Genomic DNA, 18,697 nt, shown 5'->3' with positions numbered 1-18,697 from the left:
CATATCCTTCCGGTCGCCATATTCTCTAAGAGCTTTCTCGCATAAACTCCATTTTTATTAGTACTACGCGCAAATAGGTACGAATAAATACCAGACCAATGTTATCCCAAACTTTATTTCCAAATTAATTTTATCACTCTCGACTCGAATTTTCCGTTAACCCCATTATTAAAAATTATTTTTCTAGCAAAAATTAACTTTAGTATTTCCAATTCTTCAAATAGTTCATCAAACAATTTTTAGGAATTATATTAGTGTTTAAGGGGTTCTCGCAACGAAGAGAGCGGAAAATTACTAAAAGAAAATTCGCTTTCCAGGATCGGTAGGTACTAAAGCGATTTGTCGTTCTCTTTATAACCGAGTCGCACACACGGGAGACCAACATCATTCAACAGGATAAAATTATTTTCGGCCCCAGGCGAACCAGCTAACCGAGCCAGCTGGCGACCATATCAGGTCATATACTTAACGTGTGTAAAGCTTAGCAATGCTTTACTTGGCCGTACCAAATGAAAATATCCTGCTAAATCGTATCAAATTTATCTCAAGACAATCATTCTTTTCTGGCTCTATCAAATAGGGATCGATCTATCGAAGCAAGATAATTCAAGCAAAGACAGTTTGTGCGAACAGTATATATCATTCGTTGGAATTAAAGTTTATCTACACTGAGACAAATTCTTCCATTTTTTTCAAATGACTGACAGCTATATTTATGATACCAAAAAATTTATTTTATTGATATTATGAATATAGCTGCTAATGACATGAAAAATGTTGAGAAATCATTCTTAATGTAGTTACCTTGTTCTGGACCAGCTTGATTGAGCTTTGGCCTACTGTGACCATTCCCGGAAGTCTCTCTCCTTAAGGGAAGAGCAGGTGGGACGAAACCGTTTGCGACCTGTGGAGCAGCAACACCCGAAGGAGCCAATCCCTGAACAGCCTGAGCTGCCCTGTCTTCGGTATACAGCAGGAAACACACGGTAGCCCAAATTGCTGTTACCAAAATTGCAACTTTCAGCCACAGGGACCTTCTCCTCGGGAAACCCATATTTCCCCAATTGCTCATCCAACTTTTCATTTGCTACTTTCCTATTCCTGTCTCCAAACCTCTGAGTGTTACCTCAGCAACATATTTTTCTCCTAACACTTCCTCGTCAAGGAAAAAGAGTTCTCGGACAGGAGAAGTAACAAATATTTTATCACCAGTCCCTCGACGGTTTCACGAAAAATTTCTTATTCCGTGCAAAGGTCGTAAGTGTACATATACATATATTTGCTTCCAACCAGAGAAGGAGAATTATTCTTGCGACGATGAGAAATTCATTGATGACCGAGAGCGTTAATGCATATTTTGTTGACAATTGGGCTAACTGGAAGTAATTATGAAGCTTATTGAATCGTTAGGAGTCCTTTGGGTACCCAGGCAGCCAGCCCATTACGTACGATTTACACGATGATTTAGTCGAGTAGTGCTGATTCATCGCAGATTAATTTCTCTTCCTCGAGGATTCCTTCGTTCGGAGGTAATGACTTTATAACGATGATATACCCCTGATAGTTGGCACAGTCTCTCTCTCTCTCTCTCTCTCTCTCTCTCTCTCTTTCTTTATATATGTATATATATATCTCTCATTAAACTGCAAACTCCATGCTTGATATGAATTTGATATTGTGTAATTAGCAGCGCCTTTTTATGTTTCGTTGATATGCGTCGTCTCCGTTGGGATGATTTACGAGTGTCACCGCATTTTTATATCTGAAATCAGATGGAAATAAAACCAAATAAGTAGTACTCGAAATAGTTGCTTCATCTATTATAGATTTGCTATTATAGCGATGCGAATTCATGTCAAACACGAGGCGAGCTAGCTCCCGACTAGAAATTTCTTAGGGCTCGGATCAGGTTGTGATCAGGAATCTCGCGCTTTTGATCCGACCCTGGTAAGAAAATCGGATATGAGTCGGACTAGGGGTGTAACGCTCTGGCGAATCCGGACCGTTTCAGAAGCTCGGATCAGGCCCTGATCCGAAAATATGTATTTGGTCCGAGTCCGATAAAATTGATTTCCTTCTGATCGGGCGAAACTGATCCAATGAGAAATTTAATTGCAGATCAGGTTCTGGTAATAAAATCAGCACTCGGGCCGGTTAAGTATAATACGGGAATTTAAAAAATAAAATAAAGAATGTACTGTTATTTTTTTACATTATTTATTCGTTATTCACACTCTTAACTGAAATTAGGATTTATTATAACGCTGAAAAGTGATAATACATATGTTTTAAATTTTCACTCCTAACGGGGATTCGAACCTGCGATAGATGATGAACCTCAGCGTACCAGTCCGGCGCTTTACTTACTGCGCTAACCTAGAATATGGTTAACAAAGATTTCGATCTGGTATATACGATATCATCGGAGTCGCGCCTGTTTGGAAATGTCTTACGTATATGTATTGCGTACTAAAGATTAGGAAGTTAAGGCCCGGGTCCAAACTGAGCACGATAATCCTGATCAGGACAAATCATTCAGGCCAGATCAAATCCGCATTCGAAATCTTTAACAAGGCTAGCCATTTCTTAGCCTGATCCGGCGCTGATATACTAGTTCGGATCTGGAACTAGTATGTTTTATCGGAGCCGCGCCTGATCAGAAATATTCTATTACGTCTATTATTCAGACTACAAGCTCAGGCTCGGATCCGATTTGAGTACGAACGTACTGGTCAGTTAAAAATTATTCGAGCCTGATCCGACTCCAGCCAGAAAACCTTTCATAAGGCTAGCCATTTCTTAGCCTGATCCGGCGCTGATATACTAATTCGGATCTGGAACTAGTATGTTTTATCGGAGCCGCGCCTGATCAGAAATATTCTATTACGTCTATTATTCAGACTACAAGCTCAGGCTCGGATCCGATTTGAGTACGAACGTACTGGTCAGTTAAAAATTATTCGAGCCTGATCCGACTCCAGCCAGAAAACCTTTCATAAGGCTAGTCATTTCGTAACCTGATCCGTCCCGAACTAAAATCAGGCGTTCCCTAAGAAATTTCTAGTCGGATATATATTTACAGAACTCTCTTACGATAATAGACACATCCCAGATACCACCGTATTTTTATCCCTTAATTATTACACTCGCGTGGAAGTTTTAATGATGATCGATAATAGTGGAAAAAGTATAAACTGTGGTGTGTAAAAAAAGGTGAAAAGTAATTTTCTGCCATTTTTAAAATCATGTTCAAACGTAACCAACGTTAGATTATTTGTTAAAACCAAACAAAACTTCTCTCATTAAACCCGTAAAAATTAATGCAAAAAAGATGATATTAGTGAGTTTGCCTTATTCAAGCGAGTAAAAAATGAATTTTTACGATAGGAGGAGGCAAGGGTGAGAAAGGCTTTTAACTATCGCAACCATTACTGTTTTTCTTTACTGGAAACACTTGTAATTATGGTGCAATTATCACAAAGTGTTGCTATTTAAGTGGTTTCGCGCAAACGTCACGCAGAGATCGTTTCAAAAAAATGGAGGAGAAATAGAGGCTCGAAGCTTCATCAGCGTAAAACACAGTTTTGTTTTGTATAGCCGTGCGAAGAATCTTGGCGAAATGGTGCCGCGACTGATGCAACTGGGGAAATTTTCACGCGAAGGTCATTTTTAATTATTGCGTTGTTCGACAAGCAAAGATTTCCATCTCGGAAAGTCTACGAATCAAAGATTCGAATGACTCGTGTACAATATTGTAGTACGGGCCGTTTAGCATGCTCTTTAATTAATTTCTTGCGCAAGTTGTCAATTAAAGCTACGAAATATTCTCACGATGAAAGAAAAGTTTCAAGGGATCGATGAAGGAAGAATGGGATTGTTCGAAAAACTCGAGTGGTGGCCACAAAATTTACCACCCAGCTGGTCTCGACTCATGGGCTTAATTACGAGTTATATGTATATATACAAAGCAGAAAACTCATGAAAAAGCCAAAAGAATTGGTTAGGGTTTGAAAGTCCGCAGTTTGCATTTGGCATTAGTCTCAAAGCATTTCCAAACAAAAGTTAGCATCTCATGCAATCTCGTAAATTGTCTGAAGCTGCCTACGAGCGGGGGAAAGAATCGAGGGCTGCATTCAAAACGACAAGAAAGCTGAAAAGCGACGACAGAGGAAATTGTGAACGGAATTCCGCTTGTAGTCACCTTTACGCAGGCGGCATCTTGAAAAATTCTAAGCGTGAAAAACTCCCGTAAAGCTCAGCCAAGTGCGCTAGCCAGAAAACATGTGCTCTTCCACTCACAATGCGAGAGACGCCCCCGCGAGACTTTCAAGAAACGTAAGAAAAAACACAGTAGAAACAGAATCATATTTTAGAATAAAAAGTTAGTGAAAAAAAGCTTTCCATTGCATCGACTACTTGTCTTTCTCTCTCTCTCTCTCTCTCTCAAACTTCACGCAGGAATTATAGCAACTGTGTTTTGCTTAGCATGTCGGTATAACATACACAGATACAATTGAGAAAGTGAAATTGGTTTAGTAGACCCGGACTGTACATACGAAGGAACGATTGCACATAGAAGGGGCGTAGCTTCTAAAGTCACTAAACTAACCGGAAGTGCCGTCAATAGTTACGATCACTAAAGTACAGCTTGGTCTCTCCGTATTGTGTGCTTCTGACGGCACAGAAGCCTCTCGGCATTAATGTTTCTTTAACGCTGCAATGGCGAAACTAAGACATTCATGCAAATTCAGGCGTTTTCTTTGTATACACGGTATGATAACGTTATACGTACAAACGTACGCGCGCAATAACCACACATTTAAATTACACTAATACCTTTGAGAAAAAAATGTAAAATCCCTGAAATGTAATATTGCCAAATTTAAATTGAAATTGAATATTCAGTTATGGTAATGGTAATAACAGATGATGTAATTAAATACGAAGTTGATATTGTACAACGTATTTTTACGTTTAAAAAGCTTTTTAAATGCACGTGAAAATCTACTAGTTTCCAATATTATTGTATATATAAGAACTTTTAATTTTTATTACTCGTGTGCGTAGATTTTAATTAGCGACCATTGCAAGCTTTTACGGTGTTTGGCTTATTTTTGCTGCACACTCATATTTTTTCTATCAATTCATGGCAAAATGCTATAGGCTTAATTCTTGCAATAATTTGGATTTTACAAGAATTTTTTTGAAGTATTAGTTAAATAAACAGTGTACCATCTTTTTTATGTGCCAAAGAAAATTGCATAGCCAGAACAAAACCCTTGGCTTATTTTTGCAGTATTACGAATCTGTGTCATTCGTGATGAGAATAAAAGCAAAGAGGCTTTGAGCGAGAACAGAATGTTTTACGACAGTATTTTTCAGCTCATTTAGTATCTCCCTGGAAAGTTTGTATTAAAAAGAACTTTTCTTGACTTTCACAAGGGCTTAAGGATCAAGACTCCAGACGATTTTTCCAATTATAAACCACGAGGTGTCTCTCATATATAACAACAACACAACAGTTACATTATTTTCAAATACGAACAATAACATTTCCAAATCCTTCCTACCATGATTCCACGCGATGTCATCATCCCCGTACTTTAACTTTCCATTGTGTTATTTGTATAAAGGATCCTTGTGTTGATGACGCTTGTTCAAAGTATTTTCAGTAATACCGTCATATTGTAATTGGAGAGGAAACAGGCATCAAGATTACTTCTCACGTTCTTCGCGCTAAGATTCAGTAATCCGTGGCGATTTGTAACAACATCTGGGATTATTAGCAGCCAGGCTTTCCTCGCCTGCTCAGGGACACAATTTCGTGCCCCACCGAGCATTACAAATTTCTTACGGTAAAGCAACTTTTCATCCCAGGATAATGTCAGAGCTGAGATTTATATTACAATGAAAAATGTACATGTTCAAAGATACGTTTAAAAATATCGCTCCATTGTTAATAAGAAGTGTTGCGTAAATTGATATTTAGGACTGGGGGAAAAAAGATTCTATTATGTAATAATTTGTTAAAGGACGAAAGTTTTGACAGTTGCATGGACAAGATGAACGCACCATTGCTGATGTCGGTTTACTGTTCACTTCGGAGGTGCTCGAGTTAGAGTGGAAAAGTGCTAGGTAGTTGACGCATGTCTCCAGAGATAATATTGTCTTTTGCTCAGCGGACAGTGGCCGAATTAAAAGGAGAGGGGAAAAAGAGGCGAAGAAGCAGTAAAGCAGGCTGGAAAGTTCGCGCCTTGAAGTTTACAAAAAGGCACTTTAATGGAAAAACGGAAGTTCCGTGATGTTTGCTTCCTGCAATAATTCTTACCTAATACCTATCGTTTATAATACAATATATATAGTCGTCTTTTACTTTCGCACGTAGCATTTCCACTCTCCATTTACTTGTTGAATTTTCTTTTCATTACTGGGATAATGCTTCGTGTTAGGACATCAAAATGCAATCTTCGCGTGAGGAGAAAAACAAAAGTTAAATAAAAGAAGAGTTAATGGCAAAAAGGAATTGAGCTTTCTCGAGCAGGCAGTCAAGTAAAAATGTGTAGGAGTCGACGCTCTTTGGTGTACCAAAGGAGAAAATTCTTTCCTCGCGCGCGAATGAGCGCGATACAAATACTACGACGAGCAATCCACTTCACGAACTTAGTTCAGCATTTCCGTGCTAGTCAGAGTCCACAACCTTACAGACCGGGATAACATCTTGGTCGCGTGTCACTGTTTATTTAGGTTAACTTCTATTTTAACCAATGAATTTCTATCACACGATTCTTTGGCTCTTTCTTTATAATTATTCATTCATTCGACGCGAAAAACGAATATCCTAAATTTATTATTTCATATTTATTTTCTCATGAAACATCCTAGCTAAAATGAGGATTTCGTGTTTTCCCAGCTAGAATTTTGTAAAAACTAGTGGATTGTTGTATTGGCCCCGAGTATAGATTCGTGTGTGATGGCTCGAGTGCAAGTCGTGATTTTATTGTGTTATTGCCTGCACTGTAACGTGAATGTGAAGGGGACAATGAAAAGCAAAGGATTATGGAGGGAAGTAATAAAGTGTTAACACGGTGACCACTAATGGAGTAATGGCCATTTTCAGCCAGCAGACAATGGCTGGACCATGGCCAAATCAGTAACCCTTTCCTCCACCCCCACCCTTCATAGCACTTCGCGATAAGAACCTATTTTCTACCCTCTTTCACTTCAGCTCCTTCTTCAATGTTTGATTTTTCAAATTGTGATATAACAGTACAGTTTTGCTCTGACCTTTACGAAATAACAACAATTATAATAATTTTATTTTGACATTTTTTCCAAATCATCGTTTATACTTTTCTATCTCGTTTCTTCATAAACTTCGTATTTGAATACTTTTGTCTCATACCATATTCATTTATGCGAACCCTTTGGGCTTTTAATTATCAAATGCGTAGGTCTTTTCCTCCAGTTTTAACATATTCAGTATTATTACTTGACGCAGAGAGTTAGTTTCTACGCAGGACTGAATAATAGGATAGCACTGCAGATTCGACGACTGAATTTGCAAAGTAAAGGGGATAATGAAGCTGACAGAATAAAGAAAGGAAACGGAGTTAAGCTTAGTTAAATGGTTAGTTGAAACGTAACAAGCAGATTTTTGTTCCATTATTCCTCTTACGAGCGAATTAAAAACCAATTTACCCCATTTGTAAGTCCCTAGAACAGCTGCATAAAATGAGACTAAAGAGAAAAGTAAATTTATGCACCAAGAATTCTAGATTATGTACAATCATGCGCCTTGGCGGACAAAAATATATTATGTTAAAAGGTGGAGAATAAAACGAAATTTTTACAAGCAATAGATTTCTTCATATCCGTTACTAATTTTAACTCGTGTTCATCGTGCATTTCAAAACGGTTTGCGAGTACTAACGTTTAGTCGACTGTAATGGTAATTTGTCTTGTAACTAGTGTGCGTGTAGATAACGTATTTAGCTATATAATGTCCTCCTTTACACGAAGGCTCCTCGTGATAGTCAAACGTTTATTATAAAATCTGACACAGTTCAGCTGGTTCGTACATTATTGCGTGACTATTCGCTAGTCTTGACGCATAAAATACTTGAATCACGACCAACACTCCTATTCCTGCGAGACTTCACTTTCCCTCTTATCTATACCATTCAATACATACATATATATATACACGGTACGTCCTTTAATAATCACCATTATGCATTGAAACACTTTAATCCCTCTCTTTCGGTCTATACAACCCTCGTCAAATATTCATTCCACTTTACATTATAAACCTCTTCGTTTTACTTTTTACAACATCAAACATAAGAATATACAATTAATCCAAGCGACACAAAGTACTATGGATTAATTCATTACGTTTATCTTTATCTTTTAGGATAATTGCTTCTTTGTTACGAGTGCATCATTTCTAACACCACTATTACCACCAACACCGCGTAGCTACTATCAACCCCCCACTAAATTCCTGTTCCTCCTTGCATACACACAGGCACACCTATACAAACTCAATTCCCGTAATACAGCCACCAAATAGTGCAATCATCCCTCGGGATGAATCGTACGTAAGCTTCATGCTTTATGACGTAGTGGAAATAAACAAAACGTACTACCATTATAACGTCAAGGAATAAGGCCGTTGGAAATAGTGGAATTTATTATGGCAATTTCCGTATACATTTTGCGGAGACAACACGAATGGAATAACCAAGAGACCTCTATGTGCATGGGAAAACTCCTGGAAGAGTTGGTCGTTTGTCTCATGAGCTTTTTGAACCGCAATATCATGGACTGGACTGATTTAAAAGCTACACGAAACAGAAAGAAACAAAATAGAATAAACGATTAATATGTTTATCGCATAGTAAGTTTTTAAAAAAATAAATGGTTTAAGGAGAAAAATAAGAGAAAAACATAAATGTTAACCCTTTGCACTCCGTTGACCCCTCTGAAGGGACGTAATGCTCTCTGCATCATAACAGCAGAGTGCAAAGGGTTAAATAATACAAGTGAAAAACAAGGTACGATTCGTTAGAACTTATTAAAAGAATCGATGATCGTTGCATGAGGTTATTTGGTACAAGAGTTCTGAAAGTCCTCATCGATTAGAATAGCAGTGGGTCAGCCAATTATAGCGAAGTCATTGAGCAGCATCAAATTTCATAACAAATACCGGTTATACTACTGAATCTCAGGGATTTTATGATGCAGCTCCTATATAAATTCTTCCTTCATGAACGCTTTGAGCGGGATCGACTTGCGTGCTGAATTACGTGCACCTGCTTTCCCAGGTCAAAGGTTACCAGGCTAAAGCGACAAGAAGTCGTTACGTGACACTGCTGTAGCACCATTCCGCGTCATCCAGAAAATGCGTTCCTGTCATTCCTCCTCATCGATAACTATGAAAAGCCCTTACACCTGAGAGAATTTGTAGATAGTTTAGTTGATGGGGTTCAAGTTGCCAACCTAAAATATTCATGTAGCCTACACCCAAAGTTCCTATACATTCTTATAAATAGGATATGTAGTCTCCTCTCTAGGGCTTTGTAAATATAAAATATTAAGGTGAACGAATCAACATGCAACGTTTCTCGTTCAATTAAACAGTATTTTTGCTACTAATTAACTAGCTTCACTCATTTTCATAGATACTCTGTGAAAATATCGTTGAAATTTTTACTGAACAAGAGGGAAAAATTTCAAAGTATAAAGGAAACCTTTCAAATATATTGATTCGTCAAACGGTGTAATTTTAATTATCGGTAACGCCGTGTAAACAGGGGCTTTAACAAAAATACATGAAATTTTTTTACCTAAAAAAAACAATTTTGTGGATTCAACCAGTACGGGATAAACAAAGAGCAAAGAAAATTCATTTTCAACGATATCGCAAGCTCTGCCTCCTCCAGAGTATCGAGCGGTGTACTAGTCGCATTACCAAAGTTTATAACACACCTGAAATACATTGATAGTACCCTATACAGACCCAATTTTATGGTAGGCTTTTAGGCTGCTTTTAGATAAGAGCAACTTTTTAGTCAATTTATGGTGTATAAAGAATCCAGAAGACCACTATAAACGCAAAATATGAATATGGATAGATAGCTTCGTATTTATCACTTCCATCAGTCTTCGTGCTTTATCGAGGAAATTTGTCTCCCACCAGCAAATTTTCTTCTGTAAGCAATAAAAATTTACACAAAGAGGACTAAATTTTTTCAATATACCTATGCTAAACAAAATATATCATCTATGAAAACAATATGCAACGAGTCAATTTGAATTTTAAAAACTAAATTGATTTTGTTCGTATTATAATTGAGTTTGGAGAACAAGCTAGAAAGATACACTATAGTATACTATATATCATGTACTGTATAGCTAACCGCCAAGTAATTGGGAAACTTTTAGCAAACCTACGTCTCAAAATTATCATCTACCAAAAAATCTAATGTATCATTTATATGAAGATAAATCCAATTATAGATATAAGCTCAAAATACTTTTGTTAACAATTATTTTTAACAAGATCAAATAGGGGAAAATATCATTTAAAAAGTCAAATCCTTTCTTCAATCCAATTTAATTTCCTGGATAACGATTCCGATAGATTAACGAAATATATATGTACATAATCGTAACAGAGTAGGCATAATTTAAGACATATATCTTTACGTTGGAATCTGTAAGAATCTTATGTGAAATTTGAAGGCGCCAGTCACACGGAGAGTGCCTAAAGTTTCGCACGGAGTGAAATAAGAATAGCCGAATGGCATTTGGCCGTGAGTGGCGAGCAGTGCAATTTTGATTACTCGCGAGACCCGAGGTTCAAACGTGAGTGGAAGTTCAAATCGGATTCGTGAACTTTACTACGTCCGATTCCGCAGCTACAGGACAGTTATTCCGACGTAGCTCCCGTGTTAGACGAGTATCAATCGCACGTGCGCTACCGCATTGACCTACGTTTTCTCCTCTACCATCCCCAATACAGTTTATTTACCCCCGAAGAAAATTTGAAACTTACGGAAATAAACTCGAATCAAGCGACTTGGCTCAAACAGCTCAAAGGCAAAAATAAAATGCGTTAGAATAATACTCCCGTGAAATATGTGCAATCTCTTTAAACCAAAGGACATATTCCTCAACCGACATAACAAAGTAAAAAGAGATCTCAACAATACGGTGTTATTTGAAGACCGATTTCAAACTTATAGCATTTTATAGTGACATTGTTAACTGCTTCACCTATAGTAAAATAGATGCTCGACTAAAAATTGTTTGTATAATTACTTTTCTAAGATAGGGTATTTTTCTGATTTCTTCTAAATTTTGCCTTTACTGGCAAGAACGATCACGACGTCATATAATGCTTCAAGCTTTTAAATCGGTCTTCAAACAATGCCGTATCATAAAACCGCATTTTTCTTTGTAATGTCGGTATAACGGTTCTTGTTAAGGGGTTAAAATAATAAAAGAAAATGTGGATTAACAGATATTGTTTAATTTTTTCTTGTTTAGTTTCGAATCGTTAATTGTTTTGTTCAGTAGGCTTTAAAATAAGGAAATTATAAAAAAAAATGAGTAAACCCTGCTGGTTTATTTACACAAGGATAAATACGCGAAGCTCGTTGGATATGTTAAGCCATGCAGACTTGGTAGGCGTCATGGAATTATACCGTATCCTCAGCTACCTTCTTTCATGTTTGCGCTTACATGCGCAAACATGAAAGCAGCTTCTCCCCCTTCCTCGCATATAAATAAAGTCAGTACAAAACATACAATACGTACACACACGAATCACCGATAAACATTCTCTCTCTCTCTCTCTCTCTCTCTCTCTCTCTTATGAAAGAAAAAAACATCACTATCAGACAACCGGATGTTTCTCGTCATTTTTTCATGGCTTCCACACTTTCATTCTACGCGTACATAGCTCAGTTTTAATTGATGAGATTAAAATACATATTTGGAATAAAAATATTGCATTTGCCTCAGTAATGCTAACTACGTCATTAATGATAGGATAATAAAGAGGAAGAATAAGTTAAATGAATCATTGACTATTAGAGTGGCTATGAATCCTGGCTTAGCTGCGATGGGAAAGACGATATTTGCGTCAGGAGAGAAGTGCTTAAGGGAGAAAGAGAGGGAAAGAGGATTGAAAGGTTGGCGGGAGATGGAAAAAGGAGGGAAAAATGGGCGAGGAAACGAGCGATCCGGCTCTCGGTAGGACTTACAGGCCGCTGGTTGCATTGTGCTGGTTCGGTGCATTTGCCAGACAGCCAGGAACCCTCCCGAGCTATTTGCCAAATAAGAGATAAAGGCAAAGCAAGGAGAAGAAAGCGCCGAAATAAAGAGCCAACGTCCTTACTTACATTTGCAAATGTTACACAAGAACTACCACCAGGCCAATCCTCATTATCCTCCTATTTTTTTACCCTTTCTTATTTATACATTCTACATGTGCTACGTGAATACTTTTAATACTTAACAACTGAATATTAACAAACTTTATACATCGATAGTATGGGCAAAATTAATTAAATACAATCTGTTTAATTTGACAAAATTAGTATGAAGAATAAATTGCTCGGGTATGCTTAAAGGATCTCTCTGCAGTTTGGTGAATTCATTTAATATGTCCTTGTGAAAAGGCGAGTTGATTTGCAGGCCTCTCAAGACGATATGAACGCAGTCAGTCAGCGGGACGCGACTTCTCAGAGGAGCGAAGCGGAAATGGAAAACTTCCATTATCCTTATAGCCTTCGCGGCCAAGGTATCTCGTGTTTATTCGGAAAGTTCTCAAACTTCATGCAAATCCCCGACGTTACGACGACAACGACAATGACGACGCTTCGTTACTAGAAATTCTCTGCTGTTTCCACTCGACGTATCTCTTATAGGGTATATGTATATATATATATATATATATATATATATTTGCAGACTCCATTGTTTCACCAAACAATCAGCAATGGCTAAACCGGAAGTAACCGTGACACGTGTTAATGGTGTTATTGAATGTATTGACATATTGCAATGCCAATATAATGAAGAAATAATAAACTATGAAAGGGAGATGTATGTGTGAGTGTTGCATTTTTAAATCATTTCTGTCCATCGAAGATCGACTATAAAATTTTGTCACCTTTTGCGGCAACTTGGTAGATTTAATTTAGCGACTGATATGAAGATAGTACCAATTGAACTTTTAAGCGTTTAAATATTTATCATTTAAGTTTGGAAAATCCATAAAATATGAAAATATTATAGGAGCGTACTATTTTACAGTCTAATGTGTTCTCGGAAACTGTGATATACGATATTAGTAATTGTTTGGATATTCGCTGTTTGATTGCTGCGTGAGATATAACGTTAGTTAATAAATAGGTACATGATTTCAAAGTGTCGATAGAAATGGCTAAGTAAAGGCGTATCGATATATTCTGATAAATAAACAATTCAAAAAGTTAATAGATGAAATAGCAAGACCACTTAAGACCAATAAGTGAAAGCTATCGAAATTTCAATTTTATATATTTTGTTCCTTTTTAACATTTTAATTCATTAAAATAACTGAACCGAGCGAAAAAGTAATGAAGAGACAAGTGAAGCATATGGCGATACAAAAGAAATTTATTTAGCCCAGGGGAATATGTTACTGGTATCAACGCGGTGTACAATTAATGACGCTAGAGTGGGCGTCTCTTGTGAATATCACGCAAGAGAAAAGTGCAAATTGCACAATTGCATTGCGTATACACTCACTCGGATGGATATCCGGAATTGAGTGAAAAGGCAAATCGCAAAAGTGAAAACATTCGCCAATGTCTGCTGTAATGTCAGTACATAATTATTCAGGTCACCAGGTGAAAATTCTCAATGCATTGTTCTTCAGTCTCTCTTACAGTGTAATAGTAAACAAAAGAGATGAATGAACCGGGTTTTAAGACAAACAGAACACAATTATAACTTTCGAAAAAAACACGGTTTTATTGTGTATTGATTATCGAATCATGTAAACTTACCACTCCCTTAATTAATCTCTAATCGAGATAAATAAAATTTACTAATTTAAAATTTAGTCATATGTATATCAATAATTTGTATATTTAGGTGATAATTCATAAAACTGAAATAGTGTTCGATATACAGTTAGATGTACTCGAGATGCGTTAGGTGAGTTTATTTGTCCGATTATCATGGGCAATTACTGTCAGCTTCTTGATATTGAGTGATGAACGCGCCAAGCCGTGACAGTATCCCATCGACTTTCCGATTTCTACTGACACTGAAGAAAGAAAGTCTGGTAGTGACAGGTCTCACCTAATTTGACATATTGGCATTACGTTTAAACGGGAGGAAATGGAGCTCCATGATCCCACTGCGATCTATTTTACCTATCTCCTGTACTTCGTGTTACATTCTTTAAAAAATAATACATTTTCATAGCGCTCATCATTCGAAACTTAGCTCCTCTTAAAATATTCACTCCTCGTTTTAAAAATCTCACGTAAGTGTAAAATAATAATGTTTGATGATAATTAGTAATAAGTTTCGTAGTGAAATCCTTAAATACAATTGTTATTTAATGATAACTTGAAAAGCTAGTCTAGTATTGACCAATTCTCCTGAGAGTTCGTTCACTTAGGGAGGTCAAACTTGAAATAGGTCCAAACCGATAAACGGAACTTGTATCGAGGAATCTCCTTATCTGGCATAGTAGAACAAGTGGCCTAGCGAGAAAGCATGATAGTATCGCTTGCTGTCCCACGATCTACCTAGTGAATACTGTTATTCATTGAATGAAGTATCTGTAAGATTCATTAAGCGTTGATATTGGCTACATTCTCCTTAAAACCCCTTTTAATCAGTAGATTATACTTTCAGTCGATTTATTGTTTATCCAAGTCTAAAAGAAAATGTTTCGTTCAATTCATTCTCTGGTAAGTCGATAAAAATTCTAAATGTTGAAAAGGCACCATAATTAAATAAGATAGACGATTTGAATGAAATAATAACGAAAGTTGTATTTGTTATTGATTTAACGTGGTTTTATTGAGATTCTGATATCAATTAAGCATATAAAGAAGAAACCAATTAAAATATATATTTACAAAGTTATTAACAAGCTTTCACAAAAATGTAAATCATAATTTTAATAATAACCAATAAGGGTATCGTTTAAACCTGCAGACTTTATAATTTTAATAAAACCACCTTATTTGGATGGGCTTAAACTCGATACGTTCGAAACATTCCATGTATCGACCATCGGGGAATTGTTCAAAATTTCTATCGGAAAATTATCAAGGAAACGGATCTTCTCTGGTTTCAATTTCAGAACTGCAAAGGGCGCAGTAAATTGGATAATAGAAAAGATTATTGAAAGAACCTGTTTTCAAACGTTTTTGGGAAAAATAATCAGCTATAAACGGTGTTTCGCTTAATTCACTCTATAGAACAGTAACGTGAAAATTCATTCATATTCGTGACTATAAAAGATATCAATTTCTTACAGTGAAACGTTTTTGAGTGTTAATAAAAAGAACTTTCGAAAAGGTCCTGTCAAAAAAATTGATATCTCTTATATTTACGAAGATAAATTAAGTTTTACGTATACGCTCTGGGGTGAATTAAGTAAAACACACACGGTATAATTGTTCTAATCTATTCAGTATATTGACCAAAATATTCATCAACAAAAAGCAGAGAGATGATTATTAAAAATAAGAAATAAGAGTTCCTGTGTGCTGAACGTTCAGCGCATTAGCAGAAGAGCGGCCACAGCTTGACAAAAATTGTTTAATTGATCTCATAGGTGGCATGAGAGAGATTATGGTATGCCAACTAGATTAATAGTCTGCACAGCAGGTGCGGTAGCAGTACAACTAACCACGATCGATCGGCAGGTAGCAAATACACGCATTTTCTCCTTCCTTCGATCTCCTATACTTCTTTTATTCACAAAATCAATTAAAATTAACAATAATCGTATTTACCAACAATAGTAAATATACAACTTAATAGTATTCTCTGGTACAGACATATATTTTTACGTGGCTAACAGACGCTCATCGTTCGACCGACTTTTCTATTTTATACACCATTTACAAACTCTACACAGTGTAACCAGACTTGGAAAATTTACTAGTCCTTAACCTGCCATTGCCACTGTTACACGCATCGCTTTTCAAAACAATGAAGCACAGGAAGCTTATGCAAGTACACTCTAAAACTGTAAACAACACCTATATCTCTGAATTACAAGAATAAATTCGCCCAATTTTATCCAAGTTTCGATTATTTTTAATTAGTAAGTTGAAATAACTTTGATACAAATATAATAACAAAAACTGTTTGTTTCTAACTTTAAAGTTTAATCTTTTCTTTGGAAATAATAATAACGTAGAATGACTGTCTGCGTAGTTAGTATTTCACTGTTTAGGTAGCTGTAATATAATACAATGGGTATACAATGAGCTCTTCAATTGAAAACTCCTCTCCTCTTAATAATAATGCAAGATAAGTTTGCCCCGAAGGTAAATTATATCAACGTCTTCTTAGCTTTTCTTGAAACAGGTTTCAGCAGCGTATAATTAAATTATGCTGAATAGAAATGTCCTCAAACCCTTTTGATAGACGGCAGATGAGAATTGTTAATTTTACTCTAAAAAATATAAATAAAAAGTAACTTGTGCGAGTAATAAATGAACATGAAAAAAGTTAAAACTTCTCGCAAGGTTAAATAAGACACAGATAGGGTACAAAGGAGGAGGCTCGTGTTAATCCCTGTTTATGCCCAACCCTAAAAGAATAGTCGTCACGTTCCATTAAAACGTCAACTCTTGCTGCAAACTTTAATATATATGGGTTTCATTCCATTGCAAACTTATTAAAAATGATCTGTGCTTAGGTAAAACTTATTAATATTTTCCTGGCAACGAGTTTTGTTATTAAGCCTTACCCATTTAAAAGCTACTTTCACGATCCCTGTGTATCACTATAACGTGAAATCGGATCTGCAATCTTGTGTAGAATCAAAATTTTATTTTAAATACGTTTTTCGTGCAATCTCCAAAATATTAATCTCAATCTACTGTGCATTTCCCAAATCAAATAGCTCTGTGTGTAGGTTCTTAATATTTTCAGTAAATTATTATATCGTTTTCCATCGAACAAGCGTCCCCAATTTACATAGCAAAGGTTTTAACTAATGCATATATGAATTCATTATCAGAAAACATTTATTATTATAGTCAGATTTACGTCAAATTGTTTAAACAAAAGATAATAAAGAAATAAATTTTTTCGAATTATAATCTATTATTTACCAATGTATATATTGATATTAAATAAACTTATCTACCTATCTGGATACACAGATGAAATAAAAAAGTAAAATTTATATTTAGCTCAATAAAATTTCCAAGATTTCATTTCGTTCCCAGTTTATCCTGTCCAGCACTGTAAATTTGACTGAAAATTTCTTTCTTGGCATTAACGTTGATCTGAATTAGTGTGCAAAACAGAACTTCGGAATAATGCAAACACTTTTAATGAAGTATTATCTCTAGACATTCGATCAATAATCCACGCATGCCACAGGCTTGTTACGATAGAGTAAAATGAGCTCCTCTACCAGAGGTCTGAAATGTACTATAAATTGTATCATTCAAGTAGTTACTGCAACAATGTTCAAACTTCTTCTCAAATGCATATGAAGTGAAACTGTGAATATGCATAAGAATGAGAGAGACTCATTTTAATATGTTCTATCCTAAGACGATAAAAAAGATCAATGTAGGTATATTTACCAAAAGACTAATTATTTCTCAACACAAAATTCTAATAAAATAAAGTATCTCGATGTTACTGCACACAAACCAAGTAGTTGTTATCTCCGAAATTGCGATCTCCTAATTAGGCAAAGTTAATTTTCCGTAAGTATCAACACCAAAACGAAATAGCTATTATACATTGGGAAGGCGGTTGTTCGAGAAACAAAACAGAAATAACGCAATGCTTGGCGGCAGTTGTAAGGAGAATTACGGTTGAGGAAGGAGCTGTAGGTAGCTTTAATTGTATAATTTTCTAAATTGTTCTCTGTCTTGTACTATAAATTTGATAATTTAATAGCAATCAAGGCAATGGAAGCTTCGAGTTATCGAAACGAGAATTCGTTGGATTTTTATTTGGAATCCTTACGTTTCTAGATTGATATGGGGTTATTTCCTCGTACTGTATAGACATCACACTTGTACGATATGAGTCTCGTGGCAAGGGATACGAGACTGCGTTCAAATTTAACATTCCACCAGCGCGTATTCCGTTATTCGCGATACGTTCAATTAAAATAACGATGAAAGTCTCGACACGTGCACGCTGACTTTCTGCACGCGACTACATATTCCAGTTGGCTCCCTCCGAGATAAAATGTTCGCGTGCAATATTGCCTCATCGTAAAGCTTGAATTGTAATCGCGACTTTTATGCGACTTATAGGAACAGTTAGCACAGCTACGCTGAACAAATCTAATAAATAATGTAGGACTATACAAATTTATTTCTTTTGGACTATTATTCTATACATTTCGCACGCTTGCTTTAAATGACATCATGCAGAGCCGTTTGCTCCCACTAAACACACTATATACTGGATG

General features: G+C 36.1%; 1 protein-coding gene across 2 annotated transcripts in view; it reads right to left on the bottom strand.

Annotated features, from left to right (window-relative positions):
• Pgant9 (polypeptide N-acetylgalactosaminyltransferase 9) overlaps nucleotides 1–18,697 on the bottom strand; it is a 136,273-nt gene that overhangs the window by 38,016 nt on the left and 79,560 nt on the right. For both annotated transcript variants that reach the window (XM_066726943.1, XM_066726944.1), the window contains exon 4: nucleotides 805–1,762. In XM_066726943.1, the coding sequence (XP_066583040.1) occupies nucleotides 805–1,084 (280 nt within the window). In that variant the 5' untranslated portion in view covers nucleotides 1,085–1,762. The remainder of the gene's footprint in view (nucleotides 1–804; nucleotides 1,763–18,697) is intronic.

This window comes from Prorops nasuta, unplaced genomic scaffold, assembly GCF_024137725.1.
Source record: "Prorops nasuta isolate Cenicafe-Biocafe unplaced genomic scaffold, Cenicafe_Pnas_1.2 PNAS00005, whole genome shotgun sequence".
NCBI lineage: Eukaryota > Metazoa > Arthropoda > Insecta > Hymenoptera > Bethylidae > Prorops > Prorops nasuta.
The sequence above is the reverse complement of the archived record's forward strand: the minus strand, read 5'-3'. Positions and strand labels throughout refer to the sequence as shown.